Source organism: Mirounga leonina, unplaced genomic scaffold, assembly GCF_011800145.1.
Source record: "Mirounga leonina isolate KUSES-001 unplaced genomic scaffold, KU_Mleo_1.0 Mir_152, whole genome shotgun sequence".
Lineage (NCBI taxonomy): Eukaryota > Metazoa > Chordata > Mammalia > Carnivora > Phocidae > Mirounga > Mirounga leonina.
Window position 1 is genome coordinate 10,721,058 of NW_023270380.1, and position 18,425 is coordinate 10,739,482.

The 18,425-nt window shown below is 42.9% G+C and overlaps 1 protein-coding gene across 1 annotated transcript; it reads right to left on the reverse strand.

The window, feature by feature from the left end:
* Window positions 1-227: 227 nt before the first annotated feature.
* LIPN (lipase family member N) lies at window positions 228-16,910 on the reverse strand. The gene is made up of 10 exons (XM_035008381.1): window positions 16,890-16,910; window positions 15,369-15,492; window positions 14,679-14,796; window positions 12,098-12,296; window positions 10,408-10,517; window positions 8,115-8,251; window positions 6,220-6,360; window positions 4,428-4,499; window positions 3,826-3,897; window positions 228-461 (listed from the first exon to the last, which is right to left on the reverse strand). Exons 2-10 carry the CDS (start codon window positions 15,474-15,476, stop codon window positions 228-230), a joined length of 1,191 nt encoding a protein of 396 aa, XP_034864272.1. The 5' UTR covers window positions 15,477-15,492; window positions 16,890-16,910.
* Window positions 16,911-18,425: the final 1,515 nt, after the last annotated feature.

The window sequence follows — 18,425 nt, forward strand, 5'->3', positions numbered from 1 at the left end:
ACCCCTGACTGAGGGGAAGAGACTGGAGATTTCAGGTGTGTGCAGTTCTTAGCTAAGAGCAACACAGTTGAAATAATTCCTAGCCGGGATGCCAGGTAAGGGAGCCCCTCAGCAACAGCAAACAAGGTGAAGGATGCCGGAGAAGGCCTCCTTGCTGATCAGTCTCTTTCCCAAAGCCTCCCATGGGCTGGCAAGCAACTTTGAACCAAGATGGAGATGTGCTGCAGTCAGGAGTATGACTTCATCAAGGCTATGATTTTACTATACATCCGCTGAGGAGCGTCCATGCCCCAGATGAAATCGAAGTGATTCCAGTCAGGCAAGAGGTCGAAGTACTGGAGATTCCCGATTTGGGGGATTACCCTGGCCACATCCTGGAGCGTCACAAGGACATCATGGCCACCAGCCCACATAGCAGTAGGCACCTTCATGGTGGTCAAGTCATAGAGCGGGGGACGGCTCTACGGAAAAGAGAGAAAGAACATTCATGAGAGAAAGCTCCTCACTACAACAACTGGGTTCAGGTACGCAGAGAGGCTGCTAAATGAGCATTGACTAGGAACACAGTTCTGTCAGGCACCGAGGGAAGTAGAAAGAATGCCTGCAATGGTCTGTATCTTCAAGGAGTATGAAGGAACAAGGCAAGATAAGTCCACAAACATTTGCCTACAAAGTAGGGTATGTCAAATGCCACAAAACATTCCCCAAATAAATGGCAGTGAAGGCAAAGAAGAAACAACTTCTGACCGGGGGCTTTCTAGAAAGAGGAGTTATTTGAAATGACTCTTGAGGGACAGTTGGATTTTGCCAGATAGGGATGAGGGTGGGAGGGCTTCCTGGCAGGTAGCCAGAACATGTACACCATGGTCAGGATGGCAAGCTCTCCAGTGAACCCAGGGAAGAAACTGTGTGAGACAATGCAGTAGGATATAAGATTGGAGACAGACAGTCAAGGTCTAGGCTAAGGTATTTTGACATCTTTTGGAAGTTTGGGGGGGATGAAGCAGGGTCATTTCTCAGAGCTCAGTCTTAGGGTGAATGTAGGGCCATCAGTCTGGGATGCCTTGAGGAAGGAATAGGCTGGTGGTAGATCCTGGAACAATCTAGACACACAGTAGGGATGGTCCAGAGAAGGGATAATTGAAGCTATGGGGATGACTACATTCTCCAAGAGAGAAAGGGAGAGAGGTGTGAAGAATCTTGGAGGAAGGCTGACAATTTGTGAGTGGAAGAGATAGAAAGTAGACAGTGTCAATGGAGGACGAAGGAAGCAATCAAAAAGGGAAGGGAAAATTTGAGATCACAGCATCGTGGAAGTCCGGGTTGAGTGAGTGAATGGTACAGGGGCTGTGTGACCTCACAGAACATACATCTGAAGGCGAAAACAGGCCACTGGATTTGGCAATCAAAAACCACCCGCGACTTTAAATAAAGTAGCTGTAATAGAAAGATGAAGACCCAAACTACATTTTCCGGGGTTCAGGAGTGAGTGGAGGAAGGAAAGAAGTGGAGAACTCAGCCCTTTTAAATATTAAAAAATGTTGATTGAAATCAGAGGATGGAATGATGAATGATAGAATCTGTAGGTTGATGGAAGGTTTTTGTTTGTTTGTTTGTTTCATAAGGAACAGCAATTCATTTAAGAGGTAAGAGGAGCCAGAAGGAAGAGGAGATGAGAAGAGATGGGGCCAAGGGCACAGATGCACAAACTTGGGAAATAAGTGGGCATTCATTTTCTGAGAGGAAGGAAGAAGAGAACCAAGGGGACAGAGTCATTGTAAGATGGATAAAAGGGACATTAAGAAATTTCATTCATGCAACAAGTAAGTATTAAGGACCCAGGAAGTGCCAGGTCCTCTGCCCCGTGAGAAAACACTGGTGAAGAAAACAGAGGGAAATCTCTACCCTCATGGAGCTGACAGGGGTTAGTCTCCTTATTCTCAATAAAATGCAGTGGGCACAAAGATTGTGCTGGGAACTTAAGAAGACGGCAAAGTAATGATGCCGGAATATAATAAAAATTGACTTCAAGTGACCTAAAATCATACTCAAAGCAGACAGGATCAGCCTGAACTCAGATTGGACCAGCTAACCATTGAGAAATTCTAAGGACACTGACACTCCCATATATTTAAGTCAGCACGTTGTATCCTTCAATCTTACAATTTTATTTGTCAATTTTGCCTCAATAAAGCTGAAAAAGAAAGAATTTGACTAACAATGGTCTTAAGTGTATGGGTGACATTTTTGTTTCATTTTCTTATAAATGGAAACAATATGTAAATTAAATATGCTCATTAAAAATAATGGAAGAAAAGAGAAGTATGTCAAATCCAAATTGAGAGCCTCCTTAATTCCTTCACATTCCTGTAATTCCTTCAGGTTCCCCTAGTTCAGTCTGCCTTTCCTTGGCTCTCTGAAGACAATTCTTTTAAGTTTTGTTGTTGCTGTGTTTTGTTTTGTTTTTTTTTTCCTGGCCCTACTCTAAGCATTTGCAAATAAATGCATCTGTGAATATATATGGTCTGAGGGGCAGGGGAAAACTTTGGGGGGTAGTGGAAACTTCTATATCTTGATTGTGGCATGGTTACAGGAATAAGTGTACTTGCCAAAACTCATTGAATTGGAAAATGTGTGAATTTTATTGTATGTAAATTATACCTTAATCAAGCTTAAAAAATAATAAAAATATACATAGCTCTCTTAGTTGTCCTAAGAGCTAGTAGAATCATTTGTCTAACAATTCAATCCATTAGTGAGAAATTGACTGGTCTGATTGACTGTTTTGATGCTCAGAAACAACTTCATTGATCTATAAATAGCCTTAAATATATCAGTCTGGGAAAATATTGGAAAAATTTAATTTAATGTGTTTGGTTCATATTGAGAAGCCCAGCTCCTGAATTTGAGGAACGAAATGGTGGCAACAGGATTATCACAGGCATAGAGGGCTAAATGAATCTCCAAATTTTAGTGTGAAAACTCAGAGGGCAAAAAGATGCTAAAGGCTCAACTCTTCATGGGTGGATAATATTCTTTTTTATTTTTTTAATTTTTAAAAAAATTTTTAAAATTTTATTATGTTAATCACCATACATTACATCATTAGTTTTTGATGTAGTGATTCTTTTAATTTTCATGTGGGATCCTATATTTTTTCTGTTGACATCCAGAACTGGGTATTCATTTTCTCTGTACATTTTTATAGATTTTTATGAAACAATTTTCATTATTATACTGTCAACAAAATTATGTTAAAAACCACCTCAGTAGCATTGGCTAGGTCTTGTGTAACTGTAAATGAAAAAGCAAGATTAAAAATTGTGTGAAAGCAGTGATACTGAGAAGATTGGAATAAATGCAGTAAAATATTGATACATATAGTGTTCTCTGGGTGGAGGGATTATAAATTATTAGAATTCCTTAAGATATCCTTCTTTTATTTCTATTCTATTTATTTTTAGATTTTCTGCAATGAATGCTTATTTAAATTAGTCATTTTCTAAAAAGCGTTATCAATGAGAATGCCACTAATTGTCAGGCAGGATTCTTTTCACTCTCCAATAATTTCTTTCTTTCTTTTTTTTAAGATTCTATTTATTTATTTGCCAGAGAGAGTGTGAGAGCACGAGAGAGAGAGCACAGGCAGGGAGAGGAGCAGACTCCCCACTCAGCAGGGAGCCCGATGCGGGACTCGATCCCAGGACCCTGAGATCATGACCTGAGCCAAAGGCAGATGCTTAACCAACTGAGCCACCTAGTCATCCCAATTTCTTATTATAATGTCTCAAAGCCACCCTTCTGGGGCCATTCCAAGCAGCTCACCTGATTATAGTGATGCATGTTCTCAGCTTCGCTTCCCCAATCATAAGCTCTGAATTCATCAGATCTGTAAAGCTGAAATACATGTTTTTTGGAAAAATAATCAGAGTAAGAATCACAATTTTTACAGTAAATCTTAGAAAACCACTATGCACTGGGAAGAAAATAAAGCTTTCTGGATCCCCAGAAGGATATAAATACATTTTTACCACTAGAAGCACCAGGCCAACAGAGAGGGAAGCAATGGTCTCCCTTGGTTTGAAGGGACAGCTAATGGGAAATCACGACTCCTTAGGGGAAAGTCAAACCTCAGATAGTACTCTCTCCCGGGAAGGCTCTATCACCTGAGGCTTTCCCCGGTTACCTCGTGCTTCAGCTCAGGCTCTGTTTTACAAGCTCCGATCTAAGATTGGGTTCATTTATGTCACCTCTTTGGTCTGTACCATACCTTGTCCTTTCCCTTCAAATCTGGGGAAATCAAACCAAAGATGGTGACAGACAAAATAGAAGCCAGCTTCGAACCTTCTTAGGGTAGACCTGCTAACTCTCTCCTTTCAGATGTACCAAAATAAGATTGGAAGAGTCTTCCATGACAAAGACACTACCTGTTTTATATGCAGGATGTTCTGCATTGATGATCCAGTGGGAGCATGTGACATATACACATCCATTCGACTCTGAAGGGAAATAAAACATACTATAGCAAAAATCACCCAGTGAAAGAAAGTATACCTCCCAGAAGCAGAGAACAAGTGTGCTAAAAAGTAGCAAACCAAAGCTGGGGTTTGGGAAATGACAAGGCCGAATCATCTAGGTAAATAAGAGCTCATGTCAGTTCATGGATTGCTTGAGAGCCAACGTGCACCAGCTCTGAAGTCGTGGGATAATTTGCAAGGAGGGGGATGCTGTGCGCATGCACGTGGGTGTGCCCTGTCTCAGATCCGGGCGTCAAAACACCTGGGCTTCAGAACTTAACTCTTTTTTTTTTTTAAAGATTTTATTTATTTATTTGACAGAGAGAGACACAGTGAGAGAGGGGACACAAGCAGGGGGGAGTGGGAGAGGGAGAAGCAGGCTTCCCGCAGAGCAGGGAGCCCGACGTGGGGCTTGATCCCAGGACCCTGGGATCATGACCTGAGCCGAAGGCAGACGCTTAACGACTGAGCCACCCAGGCGCCCCCAGAACTTAACTCTGTTAATTATAAGCTTTGTGACTTTGTGTAACTTGTGAGTTTCTGTATTTTCACCTATTAAATGAACACACTAAAAGTCATACTGTGCCAGGCTTTTGTGAGGATAAGATAAAATATTGCAGAAGAAAAGCTAAACATAATCACTTCCTATGCGCTGTGCTTTGGTCTTTGTAAACAACATAGAGATGAATATTATAGAGATGTACTAGCAATCGGAATCCTATGTCTTAGAACACTGTAGAACGAAAGTAATCAAGGGAACTATTAAAAATGTTTACTTTTGAATAAGCAGGCTTTGAACAATGGTTCCTCTTGTATTTCGATCTGGCACTACACCTCTTGAATAGGGTGGGCTGGCGGAGAAAGCTATTTGGGGACTAGCTTCACTGTACCAGCCTCATTGGCTGCCATATGGAATGTGACAGAACTAGCTGTTCAACCACATTAGCCTGCACATGCACACTCTTCCTCCTCCTTGAATTCTCCATAACAGGAAGCAAAGAGTTGATGAAACAGGATTGCTCCTCTTTTGTGGGAAAGGGGTTCTATCTCTGTTCCATTCTGTCTGTGCCTTCCAAGTTAAGTGGGGAGTTTTATCTGAGGCCAAAGTCGCCCAACAAATGAAGGCACACAGGAAATAAGTTCAATGCTTGTCTGGACTTCTTTTCTGGGATTTTTTTTTTTTTTAAAAAATGCATGGTATTCGTTGTAAAATCAAATTGACTATAGGGAACGTGTGACACTCCTACCCATGATGGACATCTGTTTTCCTAAATATGACCAGGGATGGAAAGATGAACCTACCTATTCTTTCCCCCTGTTTTCACATTCATGGTCCATTGAATACTCAATCTATGCATAGCAAATCTCCTCCTTTACGGTTTAGAATACCACATTAGTTTATACAGTGTAATAGATACATCAAGGTGAGTCAAAGAAAAGCTGGAATCTCTCTTTTTTTTTTTAAAGATTTTATTTATTTGACAGATAGAGACACAACGAGAGAGGGAACACAAGCAGGGGGAGTGGGAGAGGGAGAAGCAGGCTTCCCGCAGAGCAGGGAGCCCGATGCGGGACTCTATCCCAGGACCCTGGGATCATGACCTGAGCTACAGGCAGTCGCTTAACCAACTGAGCCACCCAGGCGCCCCGAAAAGCTGGAATCTCTTAAAGCATCAAATGGTCCCATAATCATTATACGTACCGTATTCATATTTTTCTTGTTGGATCCAGCCCATAAGGACATGAATTCACTACATATCACCCATAATATTTTATTGTTGCAGAGTTTGAGGGAATGTTCCCTTCCCGTCTGTAAAAATATACCTTTGGTACCAAAAATACCCTGTAAAAATAAACAATAATTATCCTTTCAAGAATTATTTTCAGGCTTTTTGACATTCCCTTCATCCCAGGAATAAGGATTCTTGGAGATCTATTTCCATTTGTATTTGCTGTTTCTGCCAAGGAGACTAAGTCATTTGGGAAAAGGAACTATTTATGAACCCATCTCTATCCAGGGAAGATCAACAAACATAATTTAAAAAGAGATTGCAATAAGGCTCTTCAACCCCAAATTTGCTTCTCCATGGTGAAGCTCCCCTATTCTGTCCAATTGTTGACTGCCTATGTTTCTTATTTCTCATTAATTGGCAAGAAAGGCAGAGCAGTTTCTCCTTAAGGCCAAATATTGCCTTGACTAGGAAGGAAAAGCAAGGTTTCCCCTACTACGCATGTGCACATCATCTTTTTAGCCGCGTCCCAGAGGAGCCAGCTCTTGGGCTGGAAAGCAGACCATGGAGTACTTAGAGGAGGGGGCCACTGGACAGAAAATACTTGATATAATGGGACACAGCACAGCTAAAACTTCTAGGGCTTGAGAGAATAAGCTTAGGTGAGGCTCTCTGAGGGGAGGACTGAAGCTTCTGGGGACCACAGACAGGAAGTGGTGGGAAGGGTCAGGGAATGGGACTGAAAGTGGCAGGAAATCTGACAGGAGGTAATATGAAACTGAGATAAGCCTCAGACCCACCTATGCCCACAAAGCCACATATATGTAAAATATAAAATGCAAAAATGATGTATTTAGAGATAGATGTGTCTACCTCCGAATGTAATGTAACTTATCCGCTCAACTCTGCCCAAATGTAGAAAACACCCCAAACTAACGGGTGTCAACACACTTTGGCAACAGAACTATCAACCACACAAAAGAGAAATTGCATCACTTGAGCTTACAGTAAACAATACAATAAAACCGTGGAACCAATCATTAGGCTCTATGGGAATTCATCCTTGTGTTAGCTCACAAATAATTTTTTTTTCCATTCCCACCCATTCACCCTAAGCCAGGGCCTCATTTTACGTATGAATTACTGTGAAACCCTTATCAGTCTCCTTGATTTCATTTTGGCCAAAATTCATCTTAGCCGACACCCCAAATCAAAAAGGCGATTTTGCCAAAATACTATGTTTATCATGGCAATGACCTTTTTAGAGAAACAAAAAGCAAACAGAAAAAAAAAAAAAAGACTTTTGATGGATAAATTCCCAAATCCATAATTGGCAACCAAACTACTTTTTCAACCCCTGGAAAATAACCAATAAATGTCTGAACGAATAACTGAGCTGTAATACATTTAGGTTTTGGAATCATAGCTTTGGTAAATTAAAGCAAGCTCCCCTACGGGAAGGGATGTATTATTCAGGCTTATCTAACATCATGTCTTGCATCTGGGCATCGTGAATTTATTGACCTGTCCAGTGGAACAAGATGGAATGAGAAAATTGTGAGTGGATTTTAAACTACATCACAGTCACCTAACTAGAAATTCTGATATACACTCAGGTCTGTTAATGACTGAGTACAGTAAATTGTATATGGGAATTGTAGATACGCACGTGGGTACAGACACGCACATACATGGACACACATACATGCACACCCACACACACACAAAGCACACGGTCACAGAATCTGGTTTCTACAGATTTCATGTAAATTTCCTTCTTTCGCTTCATAATAGATTTTGCAATAATAAGGATCTACGGTCCAAAATGGGATCCTCAGAGACATTTTGGCGAAAATGAGAAGCCTACCTTGATTACAGAATTTGGAAGTAGAAAAAAACTGGTAAAAGTGCCCGTGGGATATTTGAATGAGACCACAGGACCCAAGGCAAAATTCATTTTGATTCTCTGTGCCAGTTCGGGCATGGTGGCAAAGGCTACAAACCCTAAGAGAACAGGAGACAAGACAGTTTTGTAAAAATTAGAAATGCTGAGGCAATGTCCCTACTAACAAGAGTAGGACTCTGCTTTGACAGCTTATCCCTCTATTGCGATGATCCTGCGGCTGAACTGGGAAACTCTCCTGAGTTGTTCAGCAAAGATAATCTGCCTTCAGTCCTCTCTGCTCTCAAGTGTCCATTTTCCTCATATTCTGGACAATTTGACTTGGTTGGGGGGAGTGAGGGATAAGCTGCTCGAGCCGCCAACTGCCGAGGGGTCCCGGGGACAGCTTTACCCCCCCAACCTGCTCCCCGCCACCTCCCCGCATGGGCTAAGCGCTAGCAATTCTGTCATTTTCCCGCCAACCCTGAGATGCCAGGATGAGTGACAGAGCTTCCAGAAGTAAACGATTGGTTCACGGGAGGTGAACCAATCAGTTCTTTATGCAGTATTATCCAGTGATCCCACAGTTGTTTTTTCTCACAGTGCAAAGAAATTTCATCCCTCCCAGTGCTTCACTGGATGCTGACCAACCTCCAGAATGTTCCCTGATTTCCCTCAGTCCTCTGTGGTCTTGATAACGACCAGCTGTCTCCATTCGCTCTGACTTTTCAGCAACAGCATAGCATGCATTTCTAGCCCTATGAGGAGGAGGATGGCAAGCAGCACTGCACAGGGAAGTATGTGGAGTGTCTGTGTATTTTGGTTCCCTGAGATGCCTTCCAGGGACCCTGCCACTGTGCGTGTGTGTGTGTGTGCACGCTCCTGCTTTTTTTCCTGAAATTCTCGTTGAAACATTGAAACCATTTTGGCCAGAAAAAGAACAGACTTTGTATTAATTGGCTGAGCCAACGAAGACTGAAACTGGTATACTGGTATAATACTTCCCCTGGGAAGATCTCTGGTAGTGTGTGGAGGTGAGTTGTTCTGCGCTCACACTGACTTGTAGTGTAAGCTGGAGCATGGGTTTGCTAAATGTCTAGAGTGGGTCCTTCCCACATAACCAAAATTGCTCTGTCCCAAATGTGGAGGATGTTCACTGAAAAATTCATGCCCTAAATGCAAGGCAGAGCAATGCTGATCAGATATTTTCTGTTTTCTTTGCAGATCAGATGTAAGAGCATGTCTACTCCTGCCCACTTTTCTAGACCCCACTCAAGTCATACCTTAACCATCCGGTTCCTCCACATGCCCAACACCCTCACTGCGGGGAGGCAGACTGACCTGATTTGAATCTGTGTTCTTAAAATTAGAAATTTTGGTGGAAGATCACTAACAAATTCACAATATTCGTAGTATGGATTCCTCTAAATTTTTATTTGGAGCTGGATTTTTGATTTCTTTCTAAAAGATCTAGTAAATCACTAAGAAGTACATTTTCAGAGAGCTGGATCTTGAACTTTTAAAAATTTTCTGTATAGTGCTTGAATTTAATTGCTATTCCATAAATATTAAATTGCATGCTAAATAGATAAGCCCAGTTGATGTATGCTTTTGCATTTCAACTTTAAAAAAGTGACTGTAGGGGCGCCTGGGTGGCTCAGTCGGTTAAGCGTCTGCCTTCGGTTCAGGTCATGATCCCAGGGTCCTGGGATCAAGCTCCGCATCGGGCTTCCTGCTCATCGGGGAACCTGCTTCTCCCTCTCCCTCTGTCCCTGCCCCTTCTCATGTGCTCTCTCTCTCTCTCAAATAAATAAATAAAATCTTTTAAAAAAGTGGTCATGTATTTTCAATTCATTCAAATGTAAGTATAAGCTCACCCTTTGACTATTTTTTAAAATCCCAAATGGATTGTGAGGAAGGCATGATTGACACGTACTTATCATCCTTCAGGGATATTTCATGTCATTAGGCTTTACTGTTTTAGCTCAGAGGGGACCTAGAAACTTACTTTGGAAATACTTCAGTTTGGAGGCACATGGAAATTACATCACCATTACAAAAGTGCTGTTGCAACCAGAGATGGAGGAAAGACTTGCCTGACACACAGTCTCTGAAATTCCCGTTCACAGCCACTTGCTGTGGCTACTAGGTCACTAGCACGTGTCTAGCACAAGATGGGAAATTAAGGGCACGGTAAATGGCAGTGATTCCGTTCCAGTTGAAAGGCGAACCTTGGGAGGCTCTGACTCTTGTAAAACACTGACGTTTGTAGACCTACCTATTGTAGTGCCAAGTGAATGCCCAATGAAATACAGCTTCTCCTGACCAGTTTTATTTACAATGAAGTCTATGATTCCTGGGAGGTCGTATTTGGCCATCTCATCGAAACTGCAAAATAAAACGGGGGCTCATAAACACTCGCCACTAAGTTTAAGCTCAGAGCACCTGCTCACTTACTTTTTATACACAGAATTCTGTGGCGGTCGCTCCTTTGGAGTGCATCTCATTATTTACCCAATCACGTGTTGGCTAGTGTAGCTTTTGTTTGCTGCATTTATGTGCGTTACAGTCTAATAACAGGACTGATTTCAAAACCTGTGTGTACTGTCTGAAGGCCAGTCCTACCTTTTCTCCTCTTCTTGTCCTTCCGTTTCCCCTGCTTTGCCTGCCTCTTCTTCAAACACCCACAGGGCACTTCCAGACCTTCGGGCCATTTCATACTCAGCTTTGGAAACAGAACTGGTTGCAAATCATGCTTCTAGCTGAGAAACTCTTGATAAGTTACTTAAATGCTCTGAGCTTCAGTTTGCTCATCTGTGAAATGGACATAATACCTGCTCTCGAGCAGGGCTGTTAAGGGGATTGGATGACAGTCAAGTCATGACTCAGGTGCACCTGTTATTATTGTTTCTTTCCGCATTAGAGATATGTTCGATATCTACCAACATGCCATAGCCCCAGTTCTACTGGAATTAACACAGGAGAACCAAAAGACTTACGTAATATTTAGTGGAGCCAGGTAGCCCATGGGCCCAAGGCTTGCTTATCAAAAGGACATGTGAGGAAATAGGAAATCTGTAGGCTGACACTCCGAGTATAAGAGAATTCTTGTGATGTCTTATAGTAAACAAGCTTCAAGCTCCCAGCCAAGGGCCAGTGACACAAAATACTTCCTGATATTTGCTCCTGCCCCAAAGCTCTGGCCCTAACAATTTATTCTACCCTTCTTTCATTCTCAACCTGTCAGTGGGTGCTGAATATTTCATTAATATGGTAGGAATGCACACTCTGTTCTCGCTTAGCCTTGCAAAGGGAAGTCTCTTGCAGGCATCAGCCTGTCCTCTGGTGACAGCAGAAAATACTTTCAGTCAAAGAGGCAGCACATGAGAACATTGTTCTCCATTGCCCATTCACAAGGTTTTAAAGACCTCATATTGGAGTTCTCTTGAAAAATGGTACGCAATACAGTCTCAACCAGAATTTCTCCAAATAAAATAGAGTACTGGTATACATCACCTCTGCAAAATTGATTGGCCTGTCCAAGAGAAAAGACCTGGATTAGCAGCACTAGAATGAATAGAAGCTTCGTGAGGGCAGGTACTTTGCTCACTCTTGAGTGCTCAGGGCCTGGAACTGTACATACAGTAGACACTCAGCAAACATTGGTTAAGTGAGTGTGTGCACCGATCATAGGAATTCCCTGAGCTGTCCCTTGGGACAGACTTATAATGTATATTATTGGATAGAATTGCATGTTAAAATCATCATGTTAAAATGATATAATGTGCTTGTGGGAGAATCAGTGGAAATCTAACTTCTTGTTATTTCTCTGCTTTGAAATATTAGTAGAAACTACAAGGAACTATGTGACTTCCAATGTTACAGATTATTATTAACATCATCCACACTATTATATTCAAAGAAATTGCCTCGAACTTTCTTCATGATTTTTCTTAGATACAATTTACCTAAAGGCCCAGAATTTTTCTTCAGTCACTGAGAGTGTTGTGTGTCTTCTTGACCAAGTGTTCCCCCGGCTGTTTCCCATCCAGACATCATAACCTGCATCTGCTAGAAGGAATCCAAGGCTGCCATTGGCAAAATTCTCCAGCCAAGAGGCATTGTCTGCAAATAAGGCATGTTGCATATATACCACTGGCCGGGGCCCTGGAAGGAGAGAGGAAGAGAGAGGAGAGAGAGAATAATTTATGATAAATAGAGCATCTCAGGAACATGATAGAACCCCCCCCCACACACACACACCCCACACCAGAAGAAGCAAAAACCAAAATCAGCATTCACCTTCTCCCTGGTCATTTGTGTAGAGCGTGAGAATCACGTAAGTTTCTTGAGCACGTGCATTATACCTGGTGCTATGCTGACAGATGAACAGATGAACACACATGAGCTTCTTACATTCTCATAATACCTCTATTATGATAGCTACTATTTTAAGGATCTTCATTTTATAGATGCAGAAACTGAGCTTTAAGGTAGTGAAGTAACTTTCCCAAGGGGCCACCCAGTTAACAAGATGCAAAGCCAGGACGAAAGCCCAGTTCTGTTTCACACCGAAGTGGGTGCTCGTAACTGAGCTCGCTGCTCTATGAATTCTCATTTGCCTATCTCTGGGGTCTGACTTGCAAAGACAGGAAAATGATCATGTTTGATGGAATCCCATGCCTCTTCCAGGGAGGAGGAGGATGAGAGTGTAAATGGACAATGACTGGTTCCTCGCCAAGCTTCCAGCCAAATCCCCAGCCTCTGCCCACCAGAGAGCATTTGAAAACCCCAAATATAATAGAATCGGCTCAACATCCCTCTGACAACTGTCAAATTCCTGAGGGAGAGGCTATTCAGGGAGATGAGGAGAACCAATGCAGAAGGTTCCAAAAAGGCACCATAATTTAGTGGGTAAGACCATGGGCTCTGGAGCCAGGCTGGGTTTGAATCCTGATTCCATCACTTGCTATGTGTGTGACTTTGAGCATTTTACAGAGCCTGCTCAGGTTCATCATCTGTAAAATGATAACTATTCATAGTACCGACCTCCTAGGGATGAGAGGTTTATTGGATATAAATTAATGTAAAGCTTTGAGAATAATACATTTAATCAATGGTTCTTAATTCCAAACCTTCCCCAAATTCTCCCTTCTTAAGTAAAACTTTTCCTGGAAAAATGCTCTCCTTTTAGAGTTCCTAGCCCCCTCCCCCCAAGGCTGGTGTTGCCAGATGTTGCAAAAAAAATGAAAATGAAGATTAAGAGAAGACTCAGGATGTCCTGTTGATTTGAATTTCAGATACAGGATGAACAATTTCTGTATAAGTACATTCTAAGTGGAACTTGTCCAAGAAACTGATTTGTTAGTAATCTGAAATTCAACTTCAACTGGTGTCTTCCATTTGTCTCTTACAGGTCATGATCCTGGAGTCCCTGGATCGAGTCCTGCATCGGGCTCCCTGCTCGGCAGGGAGTCTGCTTTGCCCTCTGACCCTATCCCCTCTCATGTGTTCTCTCTCATTCTCTCTCTCTCAAAATAAATAAATAAAATCTTTAAAAAAAAAAAAAAAGAAAGTCAAACAGGGTGATTTTAGCTGCCTCTGAATATGAATGGCAGGAGGGATGGTGAGTGACAGGTAAAGGATTTGCCCCCTAAACTTCCCAGATACTTTGCTTATGCTTCTCTCTTCCTCACTCATCTTGAGCTTTGCAGTGACATGTCCCTATTTAAAGAGTCATTTCTCTGCTTTTGCATGGCTGGCTCTTCATGCTAGAATTCAGGCCTTATTAACACCATGCTCTTTCCTCCCACAAAACTTCTGTCCCTCTGATCAAAACATAGGAAGAATGATCCAGTTTTCCTTCTCGGAAAAAGTTTCGGAAATGTCAGGGTCATTTAATTTGATTTTTTTAATCCTGCAGAGGGAGGCCTATTGATTCTAGAGGGGGCAGGAGAGACTTCATGCAACCCAGCCGATCTCTTTGCAAGTGAGGAAATCCACTTTCCTGGGATGCAGCAATTTTCCACATGAGAAATCAGTCATGAATGAAAGAAATGTCGGCCCCGCCTTTGCATTTACACCCTGACCAAGCAGGCCTGCTTGCTGTCAACAAGATCTGTCTTGCCTTTTGTATTTTTAGGTTCTTGACTGTCTTCAGAGAATTGGAAAAGAATGAGACTCCCTGTTAACTATTTATTTATTTATTTTTATTTTATTTTATTTTTTTAAGATTTTTATTTATTTATTTGACGGAGAGAGACACAGTGAGAGAGGGAACACAAGCAGGGGGAGTGGGAGAGGGAGAAGCAGGCTTCCCGCGGAGCAGGGAGCCCGATGCGGGACTCGATCCCAGGACCCTGGGATCATGACCTGAGCCGAAGGCAGACGCGTAACGACTGAGCCACCCAGGCGCCCCTCCCTGTTAACTATTTAAAGACTAATCCAAGAGTCCATCGATTTTGATAAACTAGTCATTCTCTTAATGGAAAGCCAGCACCAAATTGGAGCCATTTGCTGTCCTCCTTTGCAGGAGAGAACATCTTTTACCTGGGCTCCTGGCATCTTTTCGTCCATGAGGAATTCTGTTGACGCTGAGGATGTACCCATCCTGAGTGATGACTTCATACTCTTCACTGGGGTAGCCATTATAGGTGATGATCTCACTCTGCCAGGTAAAAACCCAGACGTTAGCTCAACATCTTCTCCAGAGGTGATCGGAAGGAACTAGAACAAAGCATCTGGTGTGTGCTTATTGGGGTGAATTATCTGAAATCTGTAGCCCCAGGAAACTGTAAAATCAATTTACTGTGTAAAGTCTTGATAAAAAATTAGCAGAATATTTAAAAAATGTCTGCTATTGGCAAATTTGGGGGTGGGTAGTTGGGTAGAGATAATATTTAGTATTTTCTGACACAACTATGTTCTCCAGCTGATTCTCGAGACCCTTATGGTTTGGTAGAAGGAAGTTATATATATTATCCAAATAGCTTAAAATAGAAATTTTAATATTTTTAAAATATAAATTCAGAAGAGGAGGTGGCCTATAAATTCTTTTTTGCTTTACATTACTAGAAAATATTATTTACTCAGTCAAAAGGGGAGATCTTCCTAGCTTTACTCTTAGAGAAATGTTAAATATCACCTACGTTTTATCTGTTCCCTTATCTGAGACTCTCTGCTATCACAAGACTGTTCATCTGCCTTATGTGATGTCCTTTGGGACTTGGCATGACTTACAATATTCATCCACACTTCAGGATTCGCTTCTTCTTCCAAATTAAAGAATCTACCAGCACTTAAAGTTCCACAGATCAAACAACAGGTTGTTGTTAAAACCAGCCACATCGTGGGAATGCCTGACCTAAGACATTTAATAATCACAGATTAATTTTATACATCAACTTTGCTTTAAGAAATGAAAATAGTGCCCTACTGAAAACCGGACGGACATCCTAGGAGCACTGAGAAAGTGTGGAAGGAAGCAAACGCAGTGAGCTAACTCTGAGCATGAGAATCCTTTCCTCACATAGAAACTGCTTTGACCCAATCCACTTCTGCAAGACATTTCATCCAGTACCAAGCCTTATTATTTTGGTCGTCCTTTCGTCAAAGGTTTTCAATTATGTTTTTTTTTTAAGATTTTATTTATTGAGAGAGAGAATGAGATAGAGAGAGTATGGGGGGGGAGGGTCAGAGGGAGAAGCAGACTCCCTGCCGAGCAGGGAGCCCAATGCGGGACTCGATCCCGGGACTCCAGGATCATGACCTGAGCCGAAGGCAGCTGCCCAACCAACTGAGCCACCCAGGCGCCCAGTTTTCATTTATGTTAAGTCTTTGCTCACCTGCAAATTGCCAGGGTACCCGAAGACTCAGAGGACAGGTGTCCAAAGCCACAGTAAAGGGAAAAGGGGTGCTATCCTCTACTCTAACCAGCTTCCCACAAAACAAACAAGAACAGTGAGCAGAGAAGCTGACGATCGGTTTCCAGTGACAGGATTCTTTCTCTTGTGGACACCCAGTGGGGAAGGCTGCACATTTGAATGTGCAATCTCTTCCTTGGCATGGCTTAAAAGCACTTCTTCCGAGGCAGACCACAGTGCCCCTCTTGTGACCCCCAGTCATGACCTGACGTTGAGGTCCAGCCTCACCACCAACAAGATCTCTGACCTTGGGCAAGTTATTTAGCAGCTTTGTCTCTTGGTTTCTTTGTGGGTGAAATTAGAATAATGTTACCTACCTTACGGGACTATAGGAAGGATTAAAGGACCTGTAAAGCAGTAGACACAGTTAGTCCTTTCTCGCTATTTTTCCCAATCAGAGAATGAGCCAGAAAGTAACATCAGAGAGCTGTAACAAATTAATGACTGACTTCTAGAAATTTAGAGCTTTACTTCTGAAGATTTTAAATAGCTTTCCATGCATTTGCTGTCTGGTTGAAGATGATTTTATATCTGCAAATGTCATATAATTGAAAACATTGTTAAAACTAGTAACAGCTAGTATCTACTGAGTGCTAAGCTTGCCCAGAGAATGTTTCTAAATGCCTCAGACGTGTTATTTCAATCTCAAAGAAACTCCATGAAGTAGGTCCTATTATCCTCAATTTATTGATGAAAAAACCCAAGGCTTAGAGAGATTTCAGATCTGCCCAGGTCACAGAGCCCACGGGTGCCAGAAGTGGGTCCGGAAGGCAGGCAGCCTCCCAGCAGTGCCCTTGCACCTGACACCCCTCCCGCTTGTGATAGATCTTGACCTTACCTAGTTCAGTGAGCATCCTCTGCTCCTGAAGAGTCTGCACCGATTAGGAACCTCTAAACTTTTGCATGTGACTTCAGGCTGAAGAATGAGATGTGGTTGCAGTGACAGTTAGAAGCTAGAGAGAGCAGAGACAGGAAGCCCATGGAAATGAGGAAACCCCAGGCTGTGGCGCCTCCCAGGGCATCTTCCTGACGCACCAAATGCCCTGATGCGCTTGCAGATTGGGAAACAGTGGTCTGCAGGATGCCAAGTAACCAGTTTGACTGAATCCTTCATGTTTCCTTGGAGTTTCCTTGGGCCACTGTTGGGAGGGTTCCGCTACATTTTCAAAGCCTGGCATAAAATGGGGAAGTCGGACAGACTCAGGAGCCTAATGGACAGAAGCAGACAGAGCAATATCTACCTTCTCAATGCCAGGGCATTTCTGTCAGGGTCAGATGAAGCAATGTCTGGGAAATGCACTGATGTCAACTGTGTCATGTGGAGGGAGGGGACTGATTGTGGCTAAATGGTGAGGATGAGGCCATCCTGACTCCTGGCTCCCGAGGCCAGGCAGGACCTGGAAGCAGCGGAGCGTTGGAGGACACCGACCCATATGCCCAAGGGATGCAGCCCTGGGTCAGCTTTGGCAGCAACCGTTGTAAGCACCGAAACACGGAGCAGTTGACCTCTACTTAAAGCAAAGTAGAAGCAGGGGCGCCTGGGGGGCTCAGTTGATTGAGTGCCCCACTCTTGATTTCGGCTCAGCTCATGATCTCAGGGTCTTGGGATCAAGCCCTGCGTCGAGCTCTGCGCTCAGCGGGGCGTCTGCTTGAGATTTTCTCTCCCTCTCCCTCTGCCCCTCCCCACTCCTGCATTCTCTGTCTCTCTAAAATAGATAAATAAAATCTTAAAAAAACAAAACAAAACAAAACCCACACACAAAGCAAAATAGAAGCAGAGGCCAGAGGAGAATGAAGACAACTTAGCTCCAACCTCCCCCCCAAAATAGTGGAGGCACATATGCATCGTTTCTGTTTCACTCTGTATTCTGTACACCTCTAGGGCCCCAGCAGCGACTGAATCTCTTGGGGACAAGAAGCGGGAAGACAGTGAAGTCCTACCTAGCAGATTCAATAGCTTCTGTTCTCTGAGTCTGGACTTATCCTGCACCCCTTTCAAAAACAAAGCTCTTACTCGCATGTGTCCAAACCTTAAGATCAGTTCCACTTGAACGGGGAATTTCATGCCAATTACACCAACATGGACTGAGAGGAAGGACTCTGCTTGTTGGACTAAGTGGGAAGATAATGGATTATTCCACCTTTTTTTTTTTAATATTTTAGTTATTTGAGAGAGCGAGATAGCACAAGCAGGGCACAGGGAGAGGGAGAAGCAGGATCTCTGCTGAGCAGGGAGCCCAATGCAGGGCTCCATCCCAGGACCCCGGGATCATGACCTGAGCTAAAGGCAGATGCTTCACCTACTGAGCCACCCAGGCCCCCGGATTATTCCACCTTTGAGGCAAGACTCCACCGTTCTTGACCCTGATGACCC

Excerpts from the sequence above, each read along its gene's own strand:
- LIPN (XM_035008381.1), bottom strand. The coding sequence starts at position 15,476 with ATGTGGCTGGTTTTAACAACAACCTGTTGTTTGATCTGTGGAACTTTA. Across the intron at positions 14,797-15,368 it reads CTGAAGTGTGGATGAATATT|AGTGAGATCATCACCTATAA; the intron begins GTAAGTCATGCC and ends TTTACCTGGCAG. Across the intron at positions 3,898-4,427 it reads ACATCCTGCATATAAAACAG|CTTTACAGATCTGATGAATT; the intron begins GTAGTGTCTTTG and ends CATGTATTTCAG.